We start from the raw sequence: 24516 nt of genomic DNA on the forward strand, positions 1-24516 counted from the left end.
ATAACTGAAGGTTCGTGACTCGTGGAACACGAGAGGAAAAGCGTCGGAATCTAGGTAGGGGATTCAAGACTTTTCTTGATTAATGTTTTTCCCATATTTTCTATAAATGATGCATGTTTGGTTTGGTTATATATTATTGTTGTTATTAACCAAACAGTGAGATTTATCTATGGATTGAGAGTGAGTGGAACATAGGTTTTGATCCCCTAAACCTCCGGAGGAGCCTTTATGGACGGAAGATTATCTTACATCCCTTGTCGAGTGACACTGCTTCTAGACGATAGGGCGTAAGTTGACGCTCTCACTACACTTGCTTATTGTACACACAAAAAGTGAGGTAAGTTGGTCAGTGGGTACAAGGAAGCCCCAAAGCCAAACAAACCCTGCTGTAAACAACAACATCCGACGTTTTACATGGCTGTTTGAACTCGGATCTTATAATCATTAGAGTCCACAGAATATGTAACTGGTTGTTCAACTTGTTTATGTTTACAGAATAAGTACGCATGTTAAGAGTTTGGAATTTAAATTTACTGCTGCACAATATATCATAATTGCATATGAAAGTATAAGTCACAAGGATGATGTTTCAGACTGAGAGTCACCAAGTGCTTCTGCATATATGACGCTAGAACAACATTTCATCAAAGCAAACATTGATTTCCATGAATCCTTGGGTGGAATAAGCAAGGCTTAATATACGGAGATCATAACATCAAAAGAATAGATACAAAAGACTAAACAAGACTACATATATAGTAGAGCCCCGGATATTATAGAAAAATGGAAAAAGAAAAGGCATATACACATCAAGTTTTGTTCTTTTTGGCTTCCAAGTTTGTGCCATCTTTGAGTGTTTCTTGTGCATCATTGTCCATGCCAAGCTTGAATAGGCAAGCTGCTTGAAGATATAAAGCACAGGGCCACTCTGGAGAGATCACCTGAGCTTGCATAGCATCCCCAAGGGCTTCTTGTGCCATATCATTCATCAAGTATGATAGACAACGCCGAGCATACACCGTTGGTGATACCATTGTTCCACAATCAATGAACTACCACAGAGAAAATCAAAAACAGATTAACCAGCTAGCCACATCTCAAAAGTAATCTATGTTTGCAAACTAAAGACTCACTAAGGCTTGTAAAACGACAGCATGATTATTACACGCCAGTTTAAGATTATTCTGAGAGAAAGGACTCACTTGCGTATAGGAATCAATTGCAGTTGCGTAGTCTTTTGCTCTAAAAGCAGAATCTGCACTCTTCTTAGAATCCAAAGTCTCTTGCATTTGATTAGTCCACAACTGGAAAGAAAGCTGGAGTCACCAAAAGCAAAATTAGCACCAAATAGCATTACCAATAGAATAAGAAAGAAAATAGTTATTGTTCAGGGGTAGGACAACAGACCTCATTAGCGATTCCCTCATCATCCTTGTATCCATTCTTCTCCAGAATTTCATGTATGGCTGTTAGATCCATTCTCAAACAAGCTTCACCAAAAGGTGTTAACGACAGTGGCTGTGCTGAGGATGCAGTTTCTTGTGGGATACCCATCAAAATATACGATGCAACCTGAAATTATTTAATCAAAACTTGTACTCCTTTTGTTCAGTTAAGCTAGCTTTGACAAACTATATTGTATGCATAAATTTTGGTGGGAAACTTAAATTTATTATCCAACAGAACCTTCTCTTCTCCACTACTTTTATTTGGTCTAGTTAGAAAAGAAATGAGGTTAGAATCAAGGTGCTCTAACATTTAGAGCAACAACAATCCCAAAAGGGTAAATTTACACAACCGAACATATAATTCTTTTCTGGTAAATTTACACAACCGAACATATGATTCTTTTCTGATGTTGAAGTTGGTAATAATGTACAAGAGGAACCCCAATATGCTTATATTTCTACTATGATGGTAACAGAGGTAGTAAGTTCAAAACCATATGAAGATAAAAGCCAACTTCTCTTCGGATTCATCATACATATGAGATATGCATTAACATCCCAAGAGTCGAGGTTCATCCTATGATCAAGAGTTATACATGATAAAGTAGTTTGGGGTTCACATCCACAACCAATTGGCAGTGGGTGGAGAGGCCCAAACCCTTATAAACCACAGGCAAGGTCCCATTTTTCCCGATGTGGGATTGATATCTCAACAATACATGTATAGTAAAGTTGGTTTGCTGTAAGATCTTCAGCATGAATAATTAATCTAGAATTCTAAATAAAAGTTAGGTTGACACTGCATATGAAGCTACACTTGTTCAATCCCTGCTATATCTGCAGTAATATGAGCTGAATGGTGCACTGTTGACTCTAAAGATTCTAATCAAAAAGAGAATGTACAGCAATGGTGAGTGGCAGTGGTGACTGGGAGCAATTTTACTGCCTAACTAGTACAAGCCACCAGGCTCTGAGTAATAATGCACTAGGCAAAACCTATATCTGTGCTGAATCAAAATTTTGTGACATACAGGATAAGACATATCCAACAATAACGATACAAAACCATACCTCTGTTTCTTTCTGAAGTGACATAAGAGCGGTGGCTAGGGATTTCGCATTAGGCCTCTCACGAGCTTCATACTGCAGACAACGGGAAGCCAAGCGTACCAACTCTGTTCCATCATCATTTGAGAAATTACCCTCCAGAGCCGAATCCATCAGCATCAGGAAATTCTTGCCACGAATGAGATCTAGTGCCTTCAATGCAAAAACCCCCAAGTTAATGTAATAACAACTCAGACCAATATTTGAAGTCAGAAATTAGACAATAAAGGAGATAAATATGGTAACCCCAAATTGCAACTTCTGCAATCTCTAAGGATAACTGAGTTAAAGAAGCTTCCCAAATTGGAGCATGAAACTATTTACAAGCATTAGTAATCAAATTGTTGCAAACAATCCACTACTATATTAATGAATTAAATTCAGTTTACCCCCTCAAACTTTAGGGTTAAAATCAGTTTGGTCCTTGATCTTTTTTAAAAATCACGTTGGTCCTTGTACTCTCAAACGACATCATCTAAGTCCAAAATTTGAACTTTAGTCCAAAAATGGGTGAGTTTGGTCTTTAAAAAATGACGTCTTTTCATCGTTAGAATGTTTATTTGCCCTCTTTATAGGTTAAAAACTCAAACGTGGACCCCTTTGTCAGTTTCAAGTCAGCAAATGACATTATTTTTGGGGCCGTATTAAAATTTTGGACTTAACTGATGATGTTTGAGAGTACAAGGACTAACGTGATTAAATCAAAAAGTCAGGGACTAAACTGATTTTAGCCCTAAAGTTCAGGGGGTTAAACTGAATTTAATCCTTAATAAAAATTAATGAAAGAAATTGAAATAAAGTTTGGAAGAATTTCCAGCATCCATGTAAAAACAATATAACAAGGTAATTTAGTTGAGACCACAGGCTTAGACTTCTCTATTTCTGTTTTGACATACGTATCTATTTCCACCAAAAATTCAGCGAGCCATATCTTGCTCCGAAGAAATTGACACAGTACTCATTCAGGTTGACATGTTTCACAAAAGACAAATATAAATGAACTCACATGGCTGGGGGGAATATGTTTGCCACTTAGAAGATCTAGCAACAAGGTTCCAAAGCTATAAATCACACTTTCTTGTGTCACCCTACCTGCCAACCAAAGACACAGCCAAGCAATGTATCAGAGTTGCATTATACTGGAATCCAATAGCAAGCTAGTTTCTAGGCATGTCAGCAACCAAAGCATTTCAATTCCATGTACTCGACGCCACATCCAAAATCCAATTCACTGAAGCCATCCTGGTCAGATTCTAGTTCTAGCAAATTGGTTTTTTAAGTTGTGTCTGTGATCACAAAGTTGATACTAACAGGTATCCCAGCATTCAGACCCAAAAAAAAAATTCTTCTAGCAAATTTAGTTCAACCCTGTCCGATAATCATACCTGTTCTGAGGTACTCCGGAGGAGTGAAAGCCAAGTTTGTACTATAACTCTTCCCATCCCTGCTATTCTTCATAAGTCCAAAGCATGACAGCCTCGGATTTGCATCCTGCTCAACCCAATGTGAAACAATCCAAGTTAAAACCGCAAACAGCAAAAACAAATTGATTCACAAAACCCAACTCAAAAAACTACCAAACTACCTTATCAAACAAAACTCTATAAGCATTGAGATCATGATACAATGCACGCCCTTTACTACTACAATACTCAAGAGCCTGAGCCAAATACAGAGCCACCCTCAACCTCATAGCCCATCTCATTGGCTGGCTATCCCAATGAAACAAATGCTTTGCCAAAGTCTCATGTGGCATAAACTCAGCCACCAACAACCTCTCATCTCCTTCACAACAGCACCCAATCAGATTCGCCAATCTCTCACTTCTCAAACTCCCAACCGATCTTGCTTCCTCCTATATATCAAAAAGAACCAAACTTTATAAAATTACACACCTCAAAAAAAAAAGAAAAAAAAAAAACTTTATTGCATTTATGAACTCAAAAACTAAAAAGGACCAAACTTTATAGTACGAAAGAGTTCAACTACGGACGAGGAATTGACGAGAATCTGGCCAGGCAAGCTTGTTGAAACGCTTGACGGCGATCCAACGTTCGGCGTTGTTGTCGAGCTTTCCTTTGTAGACAACGTTGGGGGCTTTCTCGCCGTGCTCGGAGACTATGTTGTCGGAGGAGAAGCCGCACGTGGCGGCTTTCAGTTGGTCGAAGCTGAACTCGGTGAAGCTCGGGCACGAGTTCTTGTCGCTTTTGTTGCCCCCATTCTCTGCAAACAACAACGAACTCAATCAAAGCGTTGCTCTTTTTTGTTCGGAAGAAAAAAAACAGAACAAAAAGGTTGGAGCTTTAAATGGTGACTAACCGAGGTCGGTGGATTCGAGGACGGAGGGTTTAAGGTGGGAGCTGAACCAGCAGAGAGAGAATCTGGAGCAGCGGGCTCCCATTGAGGAAAGATCAACGGTGGAGAGTGAGTGAAGCTGGTGAAGTGGGGAATGATCAGACGGTGGATGTTATAATAGCTCAGAGAGTCTGAGAAAGAGAGAGAGAGGTGTGGATCCAAAGCTGATTCGGTTTGGTTTGGTTTGGTTTCTCAGCTCTGATGTCTCTGCTGCTGCAAATATCTATGATCTGGTTCAGTGAGGTCAGTAAGGGGAAGAGGTAATATAAAAGAAACAGAAGAAAAATAAATAAGGGTCTGAAATTGTTTAATGTATTATTGTTATTACTACTACTATTTGGGATTTTGGGAAGCCATTATTATGATCAGACTCAGTGTGTCCCTCACGTTTTCATGTGTTGGGTATGAGGCTTCCACAGTGTGAGTGTCAGAGAGAGAGAGAGACTTTGTGTGAAGCAAGAAAATGCAAAGGGGGAAGCAAAAGGGAACGTCCTTTTTTTCTCCTCCTACTTTCTGCTTTCTGGTGATTTGTCTGCAATGCCATCATTTCCTCAAGAAGGAGAAATTGTCTGCTGAAATTTGGTTTACTGTGGTCGATTAGGAGTCAAGAAAGTCAAACAAAGGAATTGGAGTACAGGATTGTCCTTCTAATTAGATTTGCCATACAGTTGCTATCATATTATTCTGTTTAATAACTTATTCACTATTATAGGACCAGTTCTATTTATCCACCATACACTAAGAAGAGAAAGAAGGCATTGTTAACCTACTGTGAATAAATTACAGACTAGTCAAACTTGGTAGTTGATTCTTAACTACTTAAAGATGTTCCTTCCTTCTTTAGTGTGGCAAGGTTGACCCAATTATGGTTTCTCTTTTGTTTGATTTTAGAAGTAAAGTATGTATTAGTTGGTAGCCAGAGGAGTTTTGAAGAGGCCTGTCACAAGGGGTGGACCTCTGTTAGCATGATACTAGCTAATGGGCTTCATTGCTAATGGGCCAATTGTCACTAACTTTTCACTAATACATGAAGCAAAGGGATTTAGGGGATCATACGCTCTCAATATGAACTTGAATTTGATAACTATTGTTTGATTAAACATGTTTGCTAAGTGCTAACCATACACTTAGTTCTCATTTTCTGTGAATCTCTTCCTGAACCATCATTTTACAAATTAAAACATAGTAGGATTCGTTATGAACTTTATAACCTTAACATTTAGAAATCAAATTCCTTAGTGAGGTTTCTACTGATTCCTAAATTTTTCAAATAAGAAGTCAGATATTTGTACATAAGAAATAGGGTAAGAAATAAGCAAAATAAAACAGGAGAAGAACTACACACTCCAACCTCTTCTCTCCTCCATTATTGCCACAACATGCGAGGAACCTCCAACACGAAACTTCAACCATCAACACTGCAAACCAGTTTGTACAAGACAACCAAAATAGGTCGACAATGTTACTTTCTTTAGCTTCAAGAGGGTGACTATTCCAAATTATAGTAAGTCCAGACTCGTCTCAGCATTCCACACCCTAGGTTCCCATCCTACAGAAGTACAGATTCACAAGTCCCATCTATCTAAACCCTAGCTAGCTTTCAAAACCCAACCACACAGATCTGCATGCAAGCATGTTACTTGTATCCAGGAATCCCAATCAAACACATCGACCTAAACCACCGGAAATGAGCAATGCATGATCGGAGAGACACCGTGTGACCCCAAGTGTCTGCGGCTACTTAAGTAGCAACAGTGCAACATGCACCCATATGGGGGCTCTATAAAGGACCACGACCACCCCCTTTACATAGAGCTCATGATGAAATCGCACCCTCTTCTTCATAATCATACTTAACCATGCTCCCTCAACCTCTGGTTCCTTTTTTTTGACCAGCTTTTGGCGCTTAAATTGCGCCGGCGTGCTTTCTGGTAATAGCACAGGTGGGGGCTGTTGGGGTCTCAATGCTGTCAAGTATATGTCACCGGAAAAAAACTCACATGGAAGAAGCACAATTCGCTGTGATACGGCAGAATTATTAAGCAAAGAAACTATATGATAATTAAAGGGATAAAGATAAAGATCTACTTTGCAATGATGATTTGGTGCTAAAGCTTGATTTAGATTGGATTAAATCCAAATCACTAATCTGTATAGTTCTGTTTGTTGGTTCAATTATATTATGTACAATTAGATTCTCAGTGTGTGTGTGTGTGTGATGTAATCCACTTGGAGGTATCCAAACTAGGCATTTGTTTGTGTTTATGTGTTGTAAAGGGGCTTATCCACTGAAAAGGGTGCTTACCTAATGGAATAATATCATAAAATTGAATATTTATCAAGCTATGTGAAGAGTTGGTATTCACATTTTTCAACTTTGTAGACTAATGTCCCGTTATTAATAACCAGGAAAATCTTCATTTAGATCTATCTGGATGATTTTTCTTGCAACATAGTCACTAGATCATGTAAGTATGATTGCTTTTTACCTTAGGTGTATTTTGTGTTTGCCTACGCATGATGGATATTTGGGGTTTAGGATGTGCTATGACACATTCTGAACGAATGTTTTTCAGAAGAAGCCGGGTTCAAACTAGATACCTCATATTAGCATTACATAAAAACTCTTATGACGTAGTCCCTAGAGTGAGCTACCACTACATGACTAGGAGCGATTTTGGTGTGAGTGTATAACACATTCTTAAATGATGTTTTTCGTAAGTTGAGTACCTCGTATTAATTTATTGCTTGAGAACCCCTAAAACGTATATTCCACTTCCAACGTAACATACTTCTACTCGACTAACCTATTGGTTTCTTATCCAAAAAAAAAAGACCAACCTATTGTTTCACTAGTTTAGATTTTTGATTTGCAATTAATACAAGAAGACCAAGGAAAACCCAAAGTTTATAGCGTCAAATGTGACGGGGATGATGTAAGAGACAGGAAGGCACGTTATCGGTCCACGTGAAAAGATCATAAGATAGAAGAGAAGGCATGTGATTGTGTGAGGTACTGACTCAGTTTTGCAGTGTATTGCGAAATATGCAGGCCAAGAACAGTGTTGGGGTATACAAAGCAATCCATGTTCCAAATTAGACTAGTCGAATCTACATCTCACCCCAACGTCATAGGACTGATACGAGTGAAAAGACTACTCCCAAAGTAAAAAACCAAGGTGAAAAAGAAAGGTACAAAGAATCATGTAAGCAATAATGCCTCATATCTTGTGACATGAGGATGATGGCATTTCTTTTCACAGCGTTTTTCCCCTTTTCCTAAAAGCACAGAAGATTTTCATTCTATGAACAAATGTAAGTCCATGGTACATGCTGATCATGATCTTAAATAGAACAGAAGAAAGAGGACTGCAAAAATGTGAAAAACACTATAGCCCGAATTCCATTTTCATTTCCACTAGAGATACAACAAACCGCGAGGCGTAGCCAAGGTCCTAAAGACTCCTAACCAAACCATTTCCATTTAAGCAGAGCTCTCCTGTTTTGCAGAAAACATCATTCCATTCTATGCACCGTTCATTGTAGCATCGGCATGCACTACTGTGTTTCCATCTTCCGATATCTTGCCATTAACTTGAGTTCTTTGCCTCTGGAGATATGATGGAAAGATTGTCAACACCGGTTTCAGATAATAGAATGATGAGTTAAGAAGAATTGGTGAATATAACGAGATTACTATACCCGATCAGCAGGGTCTCCAGACATTCCATTCAATAGCTTGTGATTCTCTTCTTTAGTCTTGCTGTCCTTGTCCTTTGTGCTTAGTGGTAACAACAATGATGCAACTGACCGGTCAGGTAATTCTGCATCAACAACTCAATCAGTACCACTCCCCCAAAGGTGTAACCAAAACTATCAAGGAGTTAAAAACGGAGACGTTATTCTAACCTGCTAATTTCTTGTCGATAAAGAATACAACCAAATTAACAGTGTACCTGGGAGAAACCATATTGTTCAGCCAAGTAGAGAAGTCAGAAATTATTATTTTGTGTTTGAAAACATATATAAACATGAAGGACACAAATTTATTGTTACCATGCAACAACAACATCAACTGTGTAATGTTTGCGGGATGCCACAATCAACAAACTCTGGATCACAACGAGCAACCAAGCCAACTGCTTTATAAATCTGCAGTGATCACAATGAGTGACCGAGTGAGAAACTTAAAAAGTAGGCAAATTCAAGGAAAAAAAAAAGCTTCTAAACTGCAGTTGTTAGCCTACAAAATGCACTTATATTCAATTCAACACATATCAGTAAATCATATGCTATAATTTACCTTTGTGTGCCGTATTTCTGATAAGTGCGCACAAAGGTGAGACTAAAGATCATGTGTGATGAAAAAATCAAGTCGCCACAGCCATATAGTACACCCTTTGGCACTGCATAAATAGGTATTGCAAATCAGGAGAAAGCATAAGACCCAATCAACAAAACGGCCAAAAGAAAATGAACTTACCAATCACAAGGGCCTCAAATACAGTCTCTGGAGGAGGCAACCTGGCAAGTTTAGATCCCTGCATATTTAAGATATAGCCTATCACTTGGCTTAACTCACATAGTAGAATAACCAACAATCTCATCAGGACGTTAACCAATAAACAATCAACCTACCTCACGACAATGGTAATTTGGACCAGGAAGCTGGGTGGAGTAGAATGTGAGGATTCGAAGAAATTGACAAGTCTGCAACAAACAGTAGCAACTATGAGGGGATTCAAGCTGTCATATTCTATTTATAAATGCAAGTTGCCATTTCAACCAACATTCTCATAAATCACTATGGGTAAAATAAAAATTCAAAAGGAAAACATGAAATAGGATAGGCAGAAGTGCATAACCATCACTTACCACTAAAAATGCTAGAACCCTACACCATATTAGAACTGTGTATATCTTTTTGCTCTTGAATATGAAAGGATGAAAAGTCCACTGCAACAGAACATGCACCACATCAGGGGAAATTAAATAATGTAAACAGAACATGCACAAGTGGAATTAGCAAGACCACAATAGAAGAGGACAAATCAGATGAATGCTTAAATAAATCATTCAAAGAGAAAGACAGCAAGAACTTTGAATAAGAAAATCAACCAGAAAACTGAAAACATGGAAGACAGGTAATAAACCAAGTTCAAGTGCTTCACTCTACAAAAGAGAATAGTATATGAAGCAGCTTTAAAAACAGGAAAAACTGCCATGAATTTTCTGGTTATCTGCAGATAAAATCAGTTAAGCATATGAAAAATAAACCTCTAGGGTTAAGAAAACAAAATTTTCTCATACAGCAAGCTCTTTGAAAAGAGGAGCAACAATTTAGTCGTCAATACACATAGTACATTTGACTTTATATTCAGGCCAGCTTTAAAAGAACATTAAAATCAAAGCTTACACTACTAAATAGCTGGTCATTTGAAAAAATAAAAATCGATTTTCAGTCTATTAACAACTACATCCCCAAGAAATTGAACAGAATACATGCACATAACACTAAGCTGTAGAGATTAAAGCATTACAAGGATGACATAATGAACCTTACCAAGACAAAGGATAAAAAGATGAAGGTGAACAGGGTTTCACTGATGTAGGCTCTCTCTTCCCCCAGCTCCTGCATAAACACCAAAAAAGTGAATACAACAAAACACAAGATGGCACTTCCAAACGGAATATAGACAAGGTACCAACCGGAAGAAGAAAGAAACCAGCATCCTGGAGTGTTGGCCCTGGACGATGTATGTAATGAACTCCTCGAGCTGCTAGACCATGTATGTACTGTAAAAAAGATAAACTTGACAAATAAGGCCCCGCTTACACATATATAAATTAAAGAAGACTTTGAAGATCAAAAATTGCACAGCAAAATGACACTCAAAGCATCTCCTTCCAAATTAAAAAGAATTTAGCAGTCTGATGGACTGAACGCTACCGAAATCGACAAAATGCATTCATCAAGTAGGCGAAAATAACTATGTTCAACTCCGAAGTCCAAAAATTTCACCATAAACCATCAGTTTAAACTGATATGAACTTTTTTTTTCTAATGCTTAAAAAGCCTGCATCTTCCTCAAAAGTTCAGAAAATGTGACAAATCATGACTCTGCAACTTTTACCACTTTCTGAATGATTTTCAATCTGAAACAGCAAAGTAGGACCAGAAAGAGCTTCAAAATTTCGACACGAAAAGAGCAATCGAAATCGAACATTCACCTGACCAACAATACCAGCAAGAAGATACTTCCAATTCGCCGCAAGTAAATTGATCTCGGTAACTAACTCAGCGCAAATTCTCTTCCAAAGCTTCGCAAATCAAAAAACCACACACAAAATCAGTGGCAAACTACCAAAAGCACAAAAGCAGAAATGAATTAATTCGAAAAAGCTAATAAATGCTGCTGCAAAGCGCAAAGCAGAAAACGAACCTTGGACGACTCACGGCCAATGTAAAGCGTCATCTTCTCAATCTTGTTGCGGTTATGATTACACGTTCAAGCACAACTTCCATATTACTTCACAAAGTCAACCTCACCATCATTCCCTGATCCTCTCTCTCACCAAAACGCCGTCGTCTAAACGGATCAAATAGATCTAAAACCGGTGGCTGCTGCCGAATCGTTTCAAATTTTGTTGATAAATCAGAAAACGGAAAAGAGAAAAAGCGCGTTTTGGAATAACGAGAATTTGATTCGTTCTTAGATTTTATGAATGGGGAATGGGTGGGGGTCTTCTCTCTCTCTCTGGGGCTGTCTAGTAGTGTTGGACCAGAACGCGAGTTCAACACGGGGGCGACAGTTGAGAGAGAGAACGAAGAAGAAGAAGAAGAACGAAAAAAAACCAAAACGAATTCAATTCAAACACCAAAACTCGCTTCTTTCCTTTCTACTTAACGCTGGGGGATTTTTAGAGAGAGAAAAAGTCCTTTTGAGAAAAGGACTTTTTTAAATAATTATTTTTTGCGCTTGTGAAAAATCGCCGCTAGTTCTTCCTTCCTCGGCGTGTATTAATTAATTAATTAAAACAAAGAAATTGGGGAAACGAGGTGAAAAGGCAGATATTGTGGTAGTGGGGGAAAATAGGGCGGCAATTTTGTATTACAGTTTTACAGCGGAAGAGAGCGGTAAATCGTGAACGTCCGGCCACGGCCTGCTCTTTAATTATTATGTTGGGGTTAATTCTGGTTTAAGAAGTTAATTAATTATTCAAAGCTCTAATGAGTTTTATGGGGTTTGATTTGATTTGATTACGGTGGTGTCCACGTTGTTAGTGGGAAAGGACATCTTAGGTGCTCGTCCGCTCATTGGATTTCAAATGTTTGGGTTATTTTCCAGCTTGTGATAATTACATATTTATTACGCCATATATATATATATATATATCAAGTATAAAGTGTTACGAGTGTGATTATCCTAACAAAATTAAAGTATTTTACCCTTGGTATATTACCATTTTGAAGTGATGAAACAAGATTCTGAATATGAGACATGATGGGGATGAAATCAAAATGGGAAAATAGGGGGAGAGGGGAAATGGGAAATCAAAATAGATTCCACATGAGTTCATTAGAATCATTACCAAATAATTTTTTTTTAATTGAAATCTGTTTAGTCCTTATGATTTTATTTTAATCTGAATAACATATGTCGATTTCAAACCATAAAGACTATGTAATATTTTATCTTTTTTTTCATTCAAGATCACGGTATCCCGAAAGGAGCAAATTAGTCCCCAGCAAGGTATTACAGCCTCTTCTCTTGTCACTTTTGACAATGTCGTAATTCGAACCTAAGTTGGAGAGCACACCTAACTAGGCAAGAACCATTAGATTACCTTGCAATGATTTATTGCCAAATAAGATGATTTGTTATAAACATGTTAAGAAATACGCTAATAAATTGTTGTAATGTTTCTTAATTTTGAACTATTTCATAAAGCATCATGTTTCAAATTTTTATGTTCGGGGTAAATGTTTATTTACTATAATGATTAAATTTTGGGCACAGTCTACTCTATTATATTCTATTTTGTTGTATTATTAGGTGGATAGCGGCTCAATAACAGCCTCATGTATGTAGAGACTTCACTGCTGCTTTGCTTGTGGATGTAAAATTCTCGTTCATTAGTTGATTTCGTCATTTTCTTAGGTTTGGACAACCTCGATCAATCAATTACCTTTGGTTAGCAGATTTGGAAGAACAATCCTTCTGGATTCGATAACTTTGTTTGTCTACATTTGATAATTCGATAACTTTTAACTATTATTTTCCTTGTAGTTGTATTATTGATATAATTACTTACGGAATGTATTTTCCATTGAAAAGTTTGTCACTTTCTCAAAAAACATATGAACTTAAGAAATTGCAGACTTGAAAAGGTACACCATTCCTAAAACTACATGTAACTTCATAACAAGTGATCAATTTGGGGAATTACAAAGATATGTAGATTTGGATGAATGTGGAAGAATTATTACTCGGTAGGGTAATATTGGAGGAAGGAGGAACAAAAGGAAACAAAAGCACATGGGACGTACGTGCTAGCAGGTTTCCGGTTGATGATTGGGGTGGGTGGTTATTTTTGATGTCTCTCTAACTACGAATTTTTCGACTGCAGCTATCTTCCAACCACTACTTTTTACCACTTTGGTGTAAGTGCTGTGTATGATAAGACAGTGTAGAACTGTAGATTCTTCAATGATCCTCATGAAGTTGTGAGAGCTTCGTATTCGTACCTCACTAGTGCAAGTGATAATTGGAAAATGAAGAGTAAATGAGTAATAACGGGTGAGAATTTTGTCTCTTTTCTTAATTCACTGGTGGCTAGTAAAGTCATTAGGATGCCATTAAAAATGGAGCAATGTCTAAATCGATATTCACCGTAAACAAAATTATGTTAAAATTCGGTATTATCAAATTACTAATGCCTACATGATCTCTTGAATGAGAAGTTATTATCTTATCTCCATTTATTATGTGACGAAAAATATGTAATTGTCTTACCACCCCCACCAAACACACGCAATGGATGAGTGACATAAACACCACAACCAATTTTGTTGTTGACAATATAATTTGGCTACAAGCCAGGGAAACACATAATGACATTTTCATATTATCATAGTTTCAAATTTAACTTTCATTAAGTTCTCAAAAAAAAAAATTGAACTTGCATTAGAATAAGGCTCGAAAGAGTAGTTTCGTCAATGACTTTATCAAAGGGGGTAATGGTGCGCAACAACATGGACTAGAAAATTATGAACGAGAAGAGCAAAGGAACACGGTGGTGGGGAGGTCAAATGCAGAGACCAACGACAATAACCAACGGCCAAGGGCGGCTTCTTCCATATGATAACGACTCGTCGTCATCCTGCCACTACGTACTGCATCTTTCTTGATTCTGTATATTGCCAAAAGCTAAAGATCTCCATGTCTTCCTTGATTCTATATACACTTAAAACCATTGCTAATTCAGATTAATCTTATGTTCAAGAATCTCTAGGGTTTTTGGAAGGTATGGGTTTGAACTTTGAAGGGTCGCAACTAACTTTTCAATGGGCAAAGCTCGACTCCAATTGTTACTTGTATGTCTGAAACCAGCAAGCCAAGTAGCCAACCAAGTTGAAGAATCAGCTTGACCTAATAGGACCACGGGAGAAGCCACTTGGTAATCATGCAACATGACCTGTCAATTTCTATCACCACCAGAAAAACAAATATCTGATCTTATGTACTCTCTCTGCCTCTGCAATTCCAAAATTGTGGAGAAAGAAAGAAACAGAGCTTCTTCCATGGTAGACCTCTCAGATATCCCATGGACCATGATGATGTTTCAAAAAGCTGTCCATGCATGTTCAAGGCTGAACTATACAATTCTGAGAAGTGTTTTTAACATTACGTTTTACAGTTTATGCATTAACAAATCTCTATTTAACGAGTAAAAATCGTTTTCCGTTACTTATTTAAAGACAAAATATAATCGTCCTGTAGAAAAATTCAATGGATTTTCTAATACAGGGGTTAATCGCCCTTTCGTTCTTGTTTCGTAAACCTTCAAGGGCCATACAACGCTGACTTTGGATGTACGGAAGATTGCTACTTCTAAACAAAACCATATTTCTCAATATGTTTGACCCCTCTTATTGACTTGTACAATTTAAGCAAGTTGAGCTAAACTTGGTCAAAATGTGCATAAGAGAAAGAGAGATATAGAGCTGATTATGCAGCACTACTCTTGAGGTCTTGATCAAACTTGGCATGTGAGTTTTGTATCACACCTCACCCCCTCCATTTGTGTATTAAATAACAAGAAAATGGGTTGTCAAAGATGTAAACTTGAGCTATTGAAATTTCCAAACAAAAACAAAGCAAAGGAGCAATATCTTATGCTATTGTTCTTCAAGTACAACAAGGAAAATGATGGGGCATTCAAATTATTGTTGTTTTCATCCATGAGATTACCTCATTTCTAATCTTGGAATGTTTTGGAAGTGCAACTGTCCCCAGAAGTTTCTTGGAACCCTTCCTCCTTGTTTCCAGAACGAAAATGACATACTTTCTGGAAGGCCCAAAATCAGGCTCGTATATCTGACCTGGGCTATTCAGATCAGCCCAAATAGGCCCTTATATCTGATCTGGCCCATATATATGATCAATGCCTCTCTCACATTGTCTTTCTTCAGCTTCTTTCTCTCTAAAGGCAGAGGCCTTTGGAGCCCTAACCCTAACCCTTATCCATAACTCCTATTATACAATTCTGGGTTTTATTGCAAGATTACATATTCATCATGGCGCTTCATTCATCCAGCTTCTGCTTAAATGTGAGTTGTTCTTGTGCTTTTTCCCTCTATATTGTATACTCTGTGTTGATCTGTATGATTTCCCAGTTTAGAAAAGCTGGGTTGATATTGTTTAATTAAGTTACCATTTGGACCAATTCATGTGTATCTAGGTGTAGACTGTCCTACGATTGATGCAAGAATGTTAATTTATGTTTTCTTTATCTCAAAGAAGTGTTCTTTGCTTCAATCTGATTAAGCAGCATGAGGTTTTGGGTAAAGATTAAGGCTGTATGTGTTAAAGTTTTGAACTTTGAAAGAAGCCCAATTGGTTTCTGCATTTCCATGTCAAAATTGATTGTTTGAAATGCAATGTATGGATTGGTTCATCGAAAATGAAGGAATAGTAGCGAAGTGCGTGAATTTGCTTTAGAATCGACTTTAATCTCAATGACCACGATTGTTGAAATTTGATACTGGAAAGCACTATAGAATATGTGAATTATCCTACAATGATTTTCGTATGTAATGTCCGGGTTCTTTTAGGATCCCAAGATTATGTTTGATATCTTTTGTGTTCAATTTTCTCATTATGCATTCTGAGTTGAGGTTATTGAGACTGATTTTTACCTTGATTTATAGGGAAATCTTTCTTTTAAGGAGTTTAATAGCTTGCCGTGTGCCTGTTACAATTCTGAGATGCTTCATCATCCGTCTTTACCATCGAGGAAATACAATTTAGTTGTAGCAAATACTCTTGACAGGGGGCATATATTTCGATTTTCGCCTGGAGATGGTCATCTCAAATTGCGAACTGCACAATCCAGTAAGTTTTTATAGCCTTGCCACTATAATCTTTATGTTTATTGCGATTGTTAAGGTTTGACTCGTAATGGTTCACCATGATGTTATAATAGCTTCAAGTCCATTAACCTTCAGTGCAATGTAGCATCCAATTAAATACTCCTAATCCTGGCTTTTTCCAGTGCAGCATCCTCTCTTCCAGCCTCTGGTTTGCGATCATTAAAGCCACTCGGTGCAAAATGTGATGACTCAAAGGATAGCTCAGTTAGCGAAAATGTTATTTTGGATGCAGAAACGTTAATGCAGGATCTAGATATTGCCATTGCAGAGGAGAACTATGCTAAAGCAGCAGAAATTAGGGATAGACTCAGACTTCTGCGGGAAGATAGTATGACTTCTGTTTTAGCAGCAAATGCTCGATTTTACGAATCATTCAGAATAGGGGATCTGGCTGCAATGCAATCTCTTTGGGCCAAACGGGATCAAGTCTGCTGTGTACACCCAGGTGCACGTGGGATATATGGTTATGAAGATGTTATGACTAGCTGGGACTATGTATGGGCGAACTATGAATTTCCACTACAGATTGAGCTGAAGGATGTTAATGCTAATGTTAGAGGGGACATGGGGTTCGTTTCTTGCGTGGAATTGGTTAAGACAAAAGGTAGCAGTTGGGGAGGACAGTTTGTAACAAATGTGTTCGAGAGGATTGATGGTCAATGGTTTATCTCTGTTCATCATGCTTCGCCTATAGACTTGTGAAGTATACAGACTAGAATAGATATACGATGTACGAGTTCCCTCTCAATTGCCATTTTGTCTCTGTTTTGGTTGGCGATTTTTGAACTGTTAATGTACTATTCTGTACCATAAATGAATAGCAGATTATCTATCTTTAAGTTATATTTCTGTTCTGCATTAGGGCTACCAGTCTAGCCATTCTACTGCAGCTTTAGTGAAAGTCTGTTAAAGTTCCGAATGTATTGATGCATGAATGTGAAAAGTTCATCCCTTTAGGTACATATCAAAGTGCAGGTTTTACAGAAAACAAGAGGTGTCTGTACAGAACTAAAAGGATGGCAAAATATGCAGTCAGGAGCAAAAAAATGCTCCTTGCATCTTTAGAAAGGCATCTTTAGCATCTACATCATTTTTCAAAGATGTTGAAGCTCAGTATCGGAGTTTTCTATTGAATAGCAAATTTTCCTTTACACATGGTAATGTTGGTACAGTAGTACAACCAGAACAGAATTACAGTGGTCATACTCAATGTCTGCAACAACAGGTACTCTGGTTAAAGTCTCCCTAAATTTGTTTTCAGTCGATTCACACAACAATGACGTGTTCAATATGAGAACTAGGAGTTCTTCTACTGCTTCCGCATTTGTTTCAAGCCAGTTGCTGGTTGGTTGGACTTGAAAAGCAAAACGGCTTCCATTGCACAAAACTAGACTCTTCCAACAGGGGAGTGAGGTGGATTTGGTGCATACTTTGATGGCCCTGTCACCTGCATTCCACTATTTCCATTTAAAATTGGCTCCTGAAAAGCTTTTGCTTCTGACATATCTGATGGCTTCCGGCTGCTAATTACGACAACACAGATGAAGAATGCTTGTAACAAAGAAATTGAAGTATTGAACTCAATCGAGTAGGTTCCATCCTTCTCTGGCGCCAATCTGAAGACTGCCCTGTTTTCCTGAGCTTCTCCCTGAAACAAAGTACGAAAACCAAAATGTAAATTGATAGTAGCATTACTTAATGTGCAGGTAGACATGCTTAGCTGAAAACAAAAAGGTAGTACCTCGGCAAAAAGTTCAAAATGATCTGAACTAGGAGAAGTTATGGACGTCTTGGAAATTTGACAGCACTTGTTCTGGTTTGAGAGAACACGCAATTTACAACCAACATCCCAACCTCCACAATCACAAGATCCACCAGATTTCCAACGCGCAATTAATGGCGAGGGCTCTCCTTTGTTTGGTGAGCTATGGACGCCACCTGGAAGTATGACTACACTACTGTCTTCCCAGTTACAGATTGTCTTACGATCTGGTGAACACTTGGTGCAGTCCTTCTCCATAGCTTCTTCATTGCTCTCCTGTTTAACATCACTTAGATCTTTGCTAGGTATCTTGACAACAGCAGCAGCAAGCTCCCTATTTAGCATGAATTGTGGTGCTTCTTGACTTGCATGCTGTCTTAGCTGAACACTAAACAAAACAGACTCTCTTGTTATATGCTTGAAGTTCTGTCCATTAACATCAGACAGATCAGAGGTTGAAACCTTCATTTGACCAATAACATTGTATGCATAGCCACAACTTTTGCCTTTACTTCCTTGACTCATCCAGCCACCACCTTTTTTCTTGATTTCATTCACACAGTAAAATGTAAAGTTCTGACCAAAATCATCTTTCTCAGATGAATTTTTCAGGGTTGCCACAAAACAGTTGGTGCTTCTGTCAACCAAAAATCTAAACAAAGGAACTCCATTCTTAATCGTTAACTGCAACAATGCTTGGGCTGATGATACCTCACGCTTCTCCTTTTGTAGCGACTCACCAACACTAATGGGCCTAGAGACACAGGCATTAAGACTTGCTTTCATAGGCTTAACAGCTTCAGCAGAATGGAGTGGATTTGCCTCCTTGTGCTTCAGTATTGGGTCTAGCAACCTTCTCAATGGGCTAGACCTACCTCTGTTATGACTACTAGTTTTCTCTCCCTTTCGATTGTCTGAACAATCAGAAGTTTCAGGTCTCACAGGGCCTGACTTGACAGTCATACATGTGGAACTTGACTGTGGTGCAGCTGCATTTTCTTTGAAACTGAAACTTCTACCGAGCCGACCCAAGCTGAAGCTAAATCGGCGATTGGGTGATGGATTTCTGCTCTTTCTAGTTGACAGTTCAACATCTTCTTGATCCGATTTGGAAATATCATGTGCAGAAGGCAGTGGGCATGAATGTGGAACTTCAGAATACTGTTCTTCATAGTCCATCTCACTGGTAGAAAAGTCACCTGAGAAGCTAATCTTATTGGCGTCTGCCAAATGCACATCACAGGATGCTCTTGCTTTTGGAAGCTGGCATACTTTTGGAGAGCCACTTTGGGGCAATGCCTTTGGTGGAAGGAGATCAATGTTATTCTCTTCAACAGGACAAGGTTGATCAGCAAGATTTGTATCTAACTTTGGCAACTCCTCCACAATTTTCTCAGTTTTGTCATTGCACGCATTCGCCTTTCCCTTTGAACTCAGTAAGACATCGTAACTTTGAGATTTTGAAGAATGAGATCCCATTTCTGAAGTGATCGTTTCATCAATTTTCTTTCTCTTGATATCCGACTCTTGCAACTCCTTTGTCTTCTTGGCCTGACTGTCACAACTGCTCAAATCTTCCTTTTGACCAGATGAGACTCCATAACTTTTCGAAACTAGTGCAGCTTTCCTTTCTGAACTGATCCTCTGAGCTGAATTTTTTCCCTTTCCCTTATCAAGCATTAAATCCGAGTTGTTTCTACCAAAAGACCTGTAGGGGAAGGGTACCTTCTTCTGCCCATGAATGCCATTCTTAGAAGGGGTTTCACAGTCTTGGAAGCGCACACCACTCTGAGCAGAAGGTTTGACACCCTGAGAAAGGACATCCTTTTGAGATGACTTGAGACTAGAAACACGAGAAGACTGTTGATCAAGATGTGAACCAGGTCGAACCACACCAGTTGACGTAGATGCTGTAGCAATATTTTCCAAAGGTGTATTATGGCTATCTTTTCCTGGGGAATGCTTCTGCTTGTGCTTCCATTTTTCTAGCCGAGACCAATCCAGAACTCCAAAATTCAAAACCTTTTCTTGCGGTTTTTCTCCTCTCTCGGGATGCTGAAGATAACCAGGCAAGTTTGACATGTGCTTCACAAGCTCATCAACTTTGGCATCTTTCTCCTTCCTACTCTGCCTATTCATATTTCCCAAATATTTTTCTTCTACCGAGACATTATCATCTCCATCTTGTCTCACTTTATGATGAGACTCATTTCCTGCTGAACCAACACCAGCTCTCACTCTCACCCTTTCAGGATGCTTTGTTCTGCGATTCGCTTGATGATGCACAACAGTGTCCTCTACCGTAAACTTGTTCTGCTGTTTCGAGCTATTCCCAACCTCCAAACCGATCCCCATATCCCCAGCAGGTTCTACAAAGTGATTCTGTGGACACACGTCAGCTTGCATTGTAGCTCTGCAGCTCCACAAGCAGCCGGCACATCATCACAATCTGTTCTATCAGTTTGCACTCTTTCGTAACCTCAAATTCTGGCAAACGAAAATAAGATACCAATGAGTGTATGTGATTTTAAAGCAGAAGAATCCCAATGCAGATAATAGTTATATGATGCGACATTCCGATTACAGTTCCCTCATGAAAAATGATAATTAGCTGATGAAATTTCATGTAAATATCGCTTCAAATAAGCTAACAATCCAAGATTAAACACAAGATGAACCACAAAAATCAAATTGAATGCAAAAAACTCATAGATCTAACCAAAACTCATACGAAACAAGCAATCACACACCAGAAAAACAAAAAATCCCCAATCTTTATGCTCTGTTTGGCACAACAGAAAACAAAGGACTCTAAATCCATACGAATCAACCTAAAGCCTCATAGTTTCGACTCCATACATTTTCCTCAAGAAAATCAATTCTCCTCTTCCATTTTCGCTTAGACTAATTCCTCAGCAACCAAACGGAGCACAAATAACCTAAGCAGAAAAACGAAAATGCGCTAGGGATTTCGAGCTGTTACCTCGAAGCTTCTGGAACCGAGAGGAGAGTAAGTCCTCAATCAACAATGGAGGAATCGCATTCTCTATTAGAGATCCGAAACGTAACAATCCAAGCGTGGTGGTGATTTGGTGACACGGCAAAACGTAAATTATAAGCAAAGCAAGGAACTTTTTACCGCCAAAAACCGCCTGTGGATTTTAACCGCCGTTTGTTGGAATCCGTGTCCCGAAACTGCGTCGTTTTTGCTCTCGCCGGAGCCGGTGGTCCGGAACAAACAGAGGTTCAGAGAATGGAGACAATCTGCAACGCCACTAGGCACTGAGCTCTCTTTTGCTGACTGGTCAGACTGAGAAAGAGAAAGAGAGAGAGAAAATGGCGTTTGCGGTTGTGATCGGACGGTGGAGAGAGAAAAGCGGGATTAGGGAAGGGAGGGCTAAGATGCCGTCGGATCGAGGTAGGAGGAGGTGGGATGGTGGGGCCCTACAAGAAGACTTCTTTCCTTATCGCTGATCCCGACGGGGTTTGTGGGGCCCGAGATGTTGCCACATGTCTGACATCAGCGGACTGTGATTGGAGGTGGGGGGGACTTCAGGTTTAGGCGCCCCTGGTGTGAGCTATTTAGGGTTAGATAAGGATTCCTTTTCGTTCATTTTTTGTTTTCATGTGGACTTACTGAGCTCTCTAAATTGACTTCATGCCTTCATCCTTTGTCACTTTGCCTCGGTGTAAATTCACACACACTTATTCTTTTGTTCATTTCTTTGTCAATAAAAATGTAAAAAACGATATTGCGAATGTCAGAATCACAAGCTATTCTCAGTGTCTTTTTTGTTTGTGATACCAATAGTTCATGTTAAAATTCGTCATTCGATTCATCAAAAACAAATTTGTATTCAAGCTACAATTAACATTAGCAAGATCTGAATTCGAGTGTCGGAGTTTACTCTTGGAGGCTCTAGGCGACTTGACCATCCTTGGTGGATGACTCAATATTAAGTCACTATTAACTCATAGTTAATAGTGGGTATTCATTGAGTTATCTTTTCAACAGCAGCCGCATCACACATGCACTCTTTCGACGATCATCCATATCTATATTCGAGCAGAACGTGCTCAACAAGTATCAAGAAGGATAGATCATAGATGTGGAAGCAAACCTCTCATTTCGCAAAGCAATGAAAAAAGCTATTGAATTAACTGAGCAGGCAGGTACAAAAGGAATTCAAGTACAAATAGCAGGGCGTATCAACGGAAAAGAAATTGGGTATTGGTTTATACAGCTCCAATGAACTGACATTAAATTTTGATGTTTTAATATTTTGCAAATTTTATTTATGTTGTATTTGTTTTATTGAACTCACTATTCAAATGTTAAAAGAGGTCAAAGACAGAGACATAGTACCAGTTACATCTCAGAAAATCGGGGCCTTTTCACTATTATAAAGCCACAGGTTTAAAAAATTTATCAAATTATGTTTTGCATAAATTACCCTTAATGAATTGATTGAAACAATTAAATAAAAAAGTTAGAGAAATTTTAAATACACACCCCTAATATTTTAATACATGCCCCTTACTTAATACACCACCTATCAAGTTTTTCAGTATTATACTTAATACACATCCAAAACTGCCTAAAATGCCCTTAATTTATGAAATATTCCATTATTTAATATAATCAATATATATTTACCATTTGGTACCTCTTTTTACATATTATTTCGTCTAATTTTTGCAAGAAATTTTTGGTTATCATCGTTCAATTTATAATTAAATGATTATTGTTAGGAAAAATGTCAATTTAGTACTAATTGTAACCTTTCATTGCCCATTCCAATGACAATCTTTTATATGAGCCAATTTGAATGAAAGTAAACTTTTTTTTGTGCCCAAATAGCCAAATCTTTACTAAAGTCTTAACAAACTACATTATTTTACGACTATTTTGCCCCCACCTCTTCACATGAAAAGACTTGGCCGGAACCTTGGACTACGGCCATACGCCACGGGACTCCGGTCACCGGAATTTCATTTGTAACCAGTTACTGACCCCCAATAACCAGTTACTGACCAGTTAATGACCCCTAATAACCAGTTACTAGCCCCTAGAAACCAGTTACTGACTAGTTACTGACACCCAGTAACCAGTTACTGACCCCCAATAATTTGGTTACTGACCTCCAATAATCAGTTATTAACCCCCAATAATCAGTTACTGACCACAATAACTTGGTTATTGACCCCCAATAATCAGTTACTGACCCCTAATAACTTGGTTACTGACCCTAATAACTTAGTTACTGACCATCAATAATCAGTTACTGACCCTCAATAACTTGGTTACTGACCCCTATTAATTAGTTACTGAACCCCAATAATCAGTTACTGACCCCAATAATCAACTTACTTCAGCTTATTGTAATATAAAAGAATAAATACCGAAACATAATCGAGTTATTGACCCCAATAATAGTTACTAACCCCCAATAAAATGTTGAAGCATTACTCTGAGGCCCATAAGGGCATCCAAACCTCCAGTCCGTTGTCAATGACCCAAGCCCAAACCAAAAAATTGCACTGGGCACCCAAAGCATCGACGTATAAACCCTGTCGCCTCCTCCGTCGTTTCTCATCATCATCTGAGGCTGATGTGCCATCTGAAACAGATACTCTTGAGGAAGGCTAGGACCTGAAGATGATGTTGTCGCGGCAGCAGACGGGTACATAGACGGAGGAGAGAAGAATGCATGGTGGTGGTCCTCAATCCGCCCAGCAAAGCTTGCCATCCTTGATGACGCTCATCGGGACCCCAACTATCAGTCCTTTCCCAGCTCCGATAGACACCAGATCGGAAGTGGTACCCTCTAGGGCTTAGAGTCGTCGTCGTTGTTGAGGTTTGGACATCGATCGTTGTCAGATCGGATCTATGAGGACGTTGACAGCTTGTAATCGACGTCACTGGAGATGTCGACAGAGGTGGAGGTCGCTGTCACCGGCGTGACTCAGATTGAGGTGGAATTCAGGATTTGCAGCAGTGCGAGGTCGTTGGAGGTCAGGGTGTTGCCGAAAGTCACCTCGATCACCTTCGTCGGACATATATCAACGTTTCCGGAGTCGGCCACATCTTGATGAGTGCTGCGATGACAGTCGAGAGAGAGAGAGAGAGAGAGAGAGAGAGAGAGAGAGAGAGAGAGAGAGAGAGAGAGAGAGAGAGAGAGAGAGAG

The 24516-nt window shown here is 38.8% G+C and overlaps 5 protein-coding genes across 5 annotated transcripts; 1 reads left to right on the forward strand and 4 right to left on the reverse strand.

Moving 5' to 3' along the window:
• Positions 1-519: 519 nt before the first annotated feature.
• Positions 520-5184, reverse strand: LOC101300640 (probable serine/threonine-protein kinase At5g41260-like). The gene is made up of 9 exons (XM_004302634.1): positions 4875-5184; positions 4549-4778; positions 4141-4410; positions 3941-4046; positions 3562-3647; positions 2520-2708; positions 1408-1572; positions 1203-1316; positions 520-1052 (listed from the first exon to the last, which is right to left on the reverse strand). Exons 1-9 carry the CDS (start codon positions 4954-4956, stop codon positions 810-812), a joined length of 1485 nt encoding a protein of 494 aa, XP_004302682.1. The 5' UTR covers positions 4957-5184; the 3' UTR covers positions 520-809.
• Positions 5185-8118: 2934 nt separating this feature from the next.
• On the reverse strand, positions 8119-11794 carry LOC101300931 (phosphatidylinositol:ceramide inositolphosphotransferase 2-like). Its single transcript, XM_004302635.1, has 12 exons — positions 11354-11794; positions 11142-11231; positions 10620-10706; positions 10474-10542; positions 9786-9866; positions 9549-9620; positions 9394-9451; positions 9214-9316; positions 8967-9062; positions 8820-8866; positions 8613-8734; positions 8119-8520 (listed from the first exon to the last, which is right to left on the reverse strand). Exons 1-12 carry the CDS (start codon positions 11384-11386, stop codon positions 8437-8439), a joined length of 942 nt encoding a protein of 313 aa, XP_004302683.1. The 5' UTR covers positions 11387-11794; the 3' UTR covers positions 8119-8436.
• Positions 11795-15711: 3917 nt separating this feature from the next.
• On the forward strand, positions 15712-17382 carry LOC101301032. The gene is made up of 3 exons (XM_004305115.1): positions 15712-15744; positions 16345-16528; positions 16694-17382. The coding sequence occupies exons 1-3, from the start codon at positions 15712-15714 to the stop codon at positions 17266-17268; spliced, it is 792 nt and encodes a 263-aa protein (XP_004305163.1). The 3' UTR covers positions 17269-17382.
• A 272-nt stretch (positions 17383-17654) lies between these two features.
• On the reverse strand, positions 17655-19424 carry LOC101301215. The gene is made up of 2 exons (XM_004302636.1): positions 18308-19424; positions 17655-18214 (listed from the first exon to the last, which is right to left on the reverse strand). The coding sequence occupies exons 1-2, from the start codon at positions 19289-19291 to the stop codon at positions 17954-17956; spliced, it is 1245 nt and encodes a 414-aa protein (XP_004302684.1). The 5' UTR covers positions 19292-19424; the 3' UTR covers positions 17655-17953.
• Positions 19425-20550: 1126 nt separating this feature from the next.
• LOC101301318 lies at positions 20551-24078 on the reverse strand. The gene is made up of 3 exons (XM_004305116.1): positions 23878-24078; positions 21312-21480; positions 20551-20815 (listed from the first exon to the last, which is right to left on the reverse strand). The coding sequence occupies exons 1-3, from the start codon at positions 24076-24078 to the stop codon at positions 20724-20726; spliced, it is 462 nt and encodes a 153-aa protein (XP_004305164.1). The 3' UTR covers positions 20551-20723.
• Positions 24079-24516: the final 438 nt, after the last annotated feature.

This window comes from Fragaria vesca, linkage group LG6, assembly GCF_000184155.1.
Source record: "Fragaria vesca subsp. vesca linkage group LG6, FraVesHawaii_1.0, whole genome shotgun sequence".
Taxonomy (NCBI): Eukaryota; Viridiplantae; Streptophyta; class Magnoliopsida; order Rosales; family Rosaceae; genus Fragaria; species Fragaria vesca.

What these genes read in the sequence shown, in the direction of transcription:
- LOC101301215 (XM_004302636.1), bottom strand. Translation starts at nt 19,291, where the DNA reads ATGACTGTCAAGTCAGGCCCTGTGAGACCTGAAACTTCTGATTGTTCA. An exon ending in ATTTTGAACTTTTTGCCGAG is followed by an intron (nt 18,215 to 18,307) that starts GTACTACCTTTT and finishes ACTTTGTTTCAG; the next exon opens with GGAGAAGCTCAGGAAAACAG.
- LOC101301032 (XM_004305115.1), top strand. Translation starts at nt 15,712, where the DNA reads ATGGCGCTTCATTCATCCAGCTTCTGCTTAAAT. An exon ending in CATCCAGCTTCTGCTTAAAT is followed by an intron (nt 15,745 to 16,344) that starts GTGAGTTGTTCT and finishes CTTGATTTATAG; the next exon opens with GGAAATCTTTCTTTTAAGGA. An exon ending in ATTGCGAACTGCACAATCCA is followed by an intron (nt 16,529 to 16,693) that starts GTAAGTTTTTAT and finishes TTTCCAGTGCAG; the next exon opens with CATCCTCTCTTCCAGCCTCT.
- LOC101300640 (XM_004302634.1), bottom strand. Translation starts at nt 4,956, where the DNA reads ATGGGAGCCCGCTGCTCCAGATTCTCTCTCTGCTGGTTCAGCTCCCAC. An exon ending in CAGATTCTCGTCAATTCCTC is followed by an intron (nt 4,411 to 4,548) that starts GTCCGTAGTTGA and finishes TTTGATATATAG; the next exon opens with GAGGAAGCAAGATCGGTTGG. An exon ending in CAATTGATTCCTATACGCAA is followed by an intron (nt 1,053 to 1,202) that starts GTGAGTCCTTTC and finishes TCTCTGTGGTAG; the next exon opens with TTCATTGATTGTGGAACAAT.
- LOC101301318 (XM_004305116.1), bottom strand. Translation starts at nt 24,078, where the DNA reads ATGGCAAGCTTTGCTGGGCGGATTGAGGACCACCACCATGCATTCTTC. An exon ending in TTTATACGTCGATGCTTTGG is followed by an intron (nt 21,481 to 23,877) that starts GTGCCCAGTGCA and finishes TAAAATCCACAG; the next exon opens with GCGGTTTTTGGCGGTAAAAA. An exon ending in TCGGTTCCAGAAGCTTCGAG is followed by an intron (nt 20,816 to 21,311) that starts GTAACAGCTCGA and finishes TTCGTTTGCCAG; the next exon opens with AATTTGAGGTTACGAAAGAG.
- LOC101300931 (XM_004302635.1), bottom strand. Translation starts at nt 11,386, where the DNA reads ATGACGCTTTACATTGGCCGTGAGTCGTCCAAG. An exon ending in ATTTGAGGCCCTTGTGATTG is followed by an intron (nt 9,317 to 9,393) that starts GTAAGTTCATTT and finishes CTATTTATGCAG; the next exon opens with TGCCAAAGGGTGTACTATAT. An exon ending in CAGAAATACGGCACACAAAG is followed by an intron (nt 9,063 to 9,213) that starts GTAAATTATAGC and finishes TGATCACTGCAG; the next exon opens with ATTTATAAAGCAGTTGGCTT.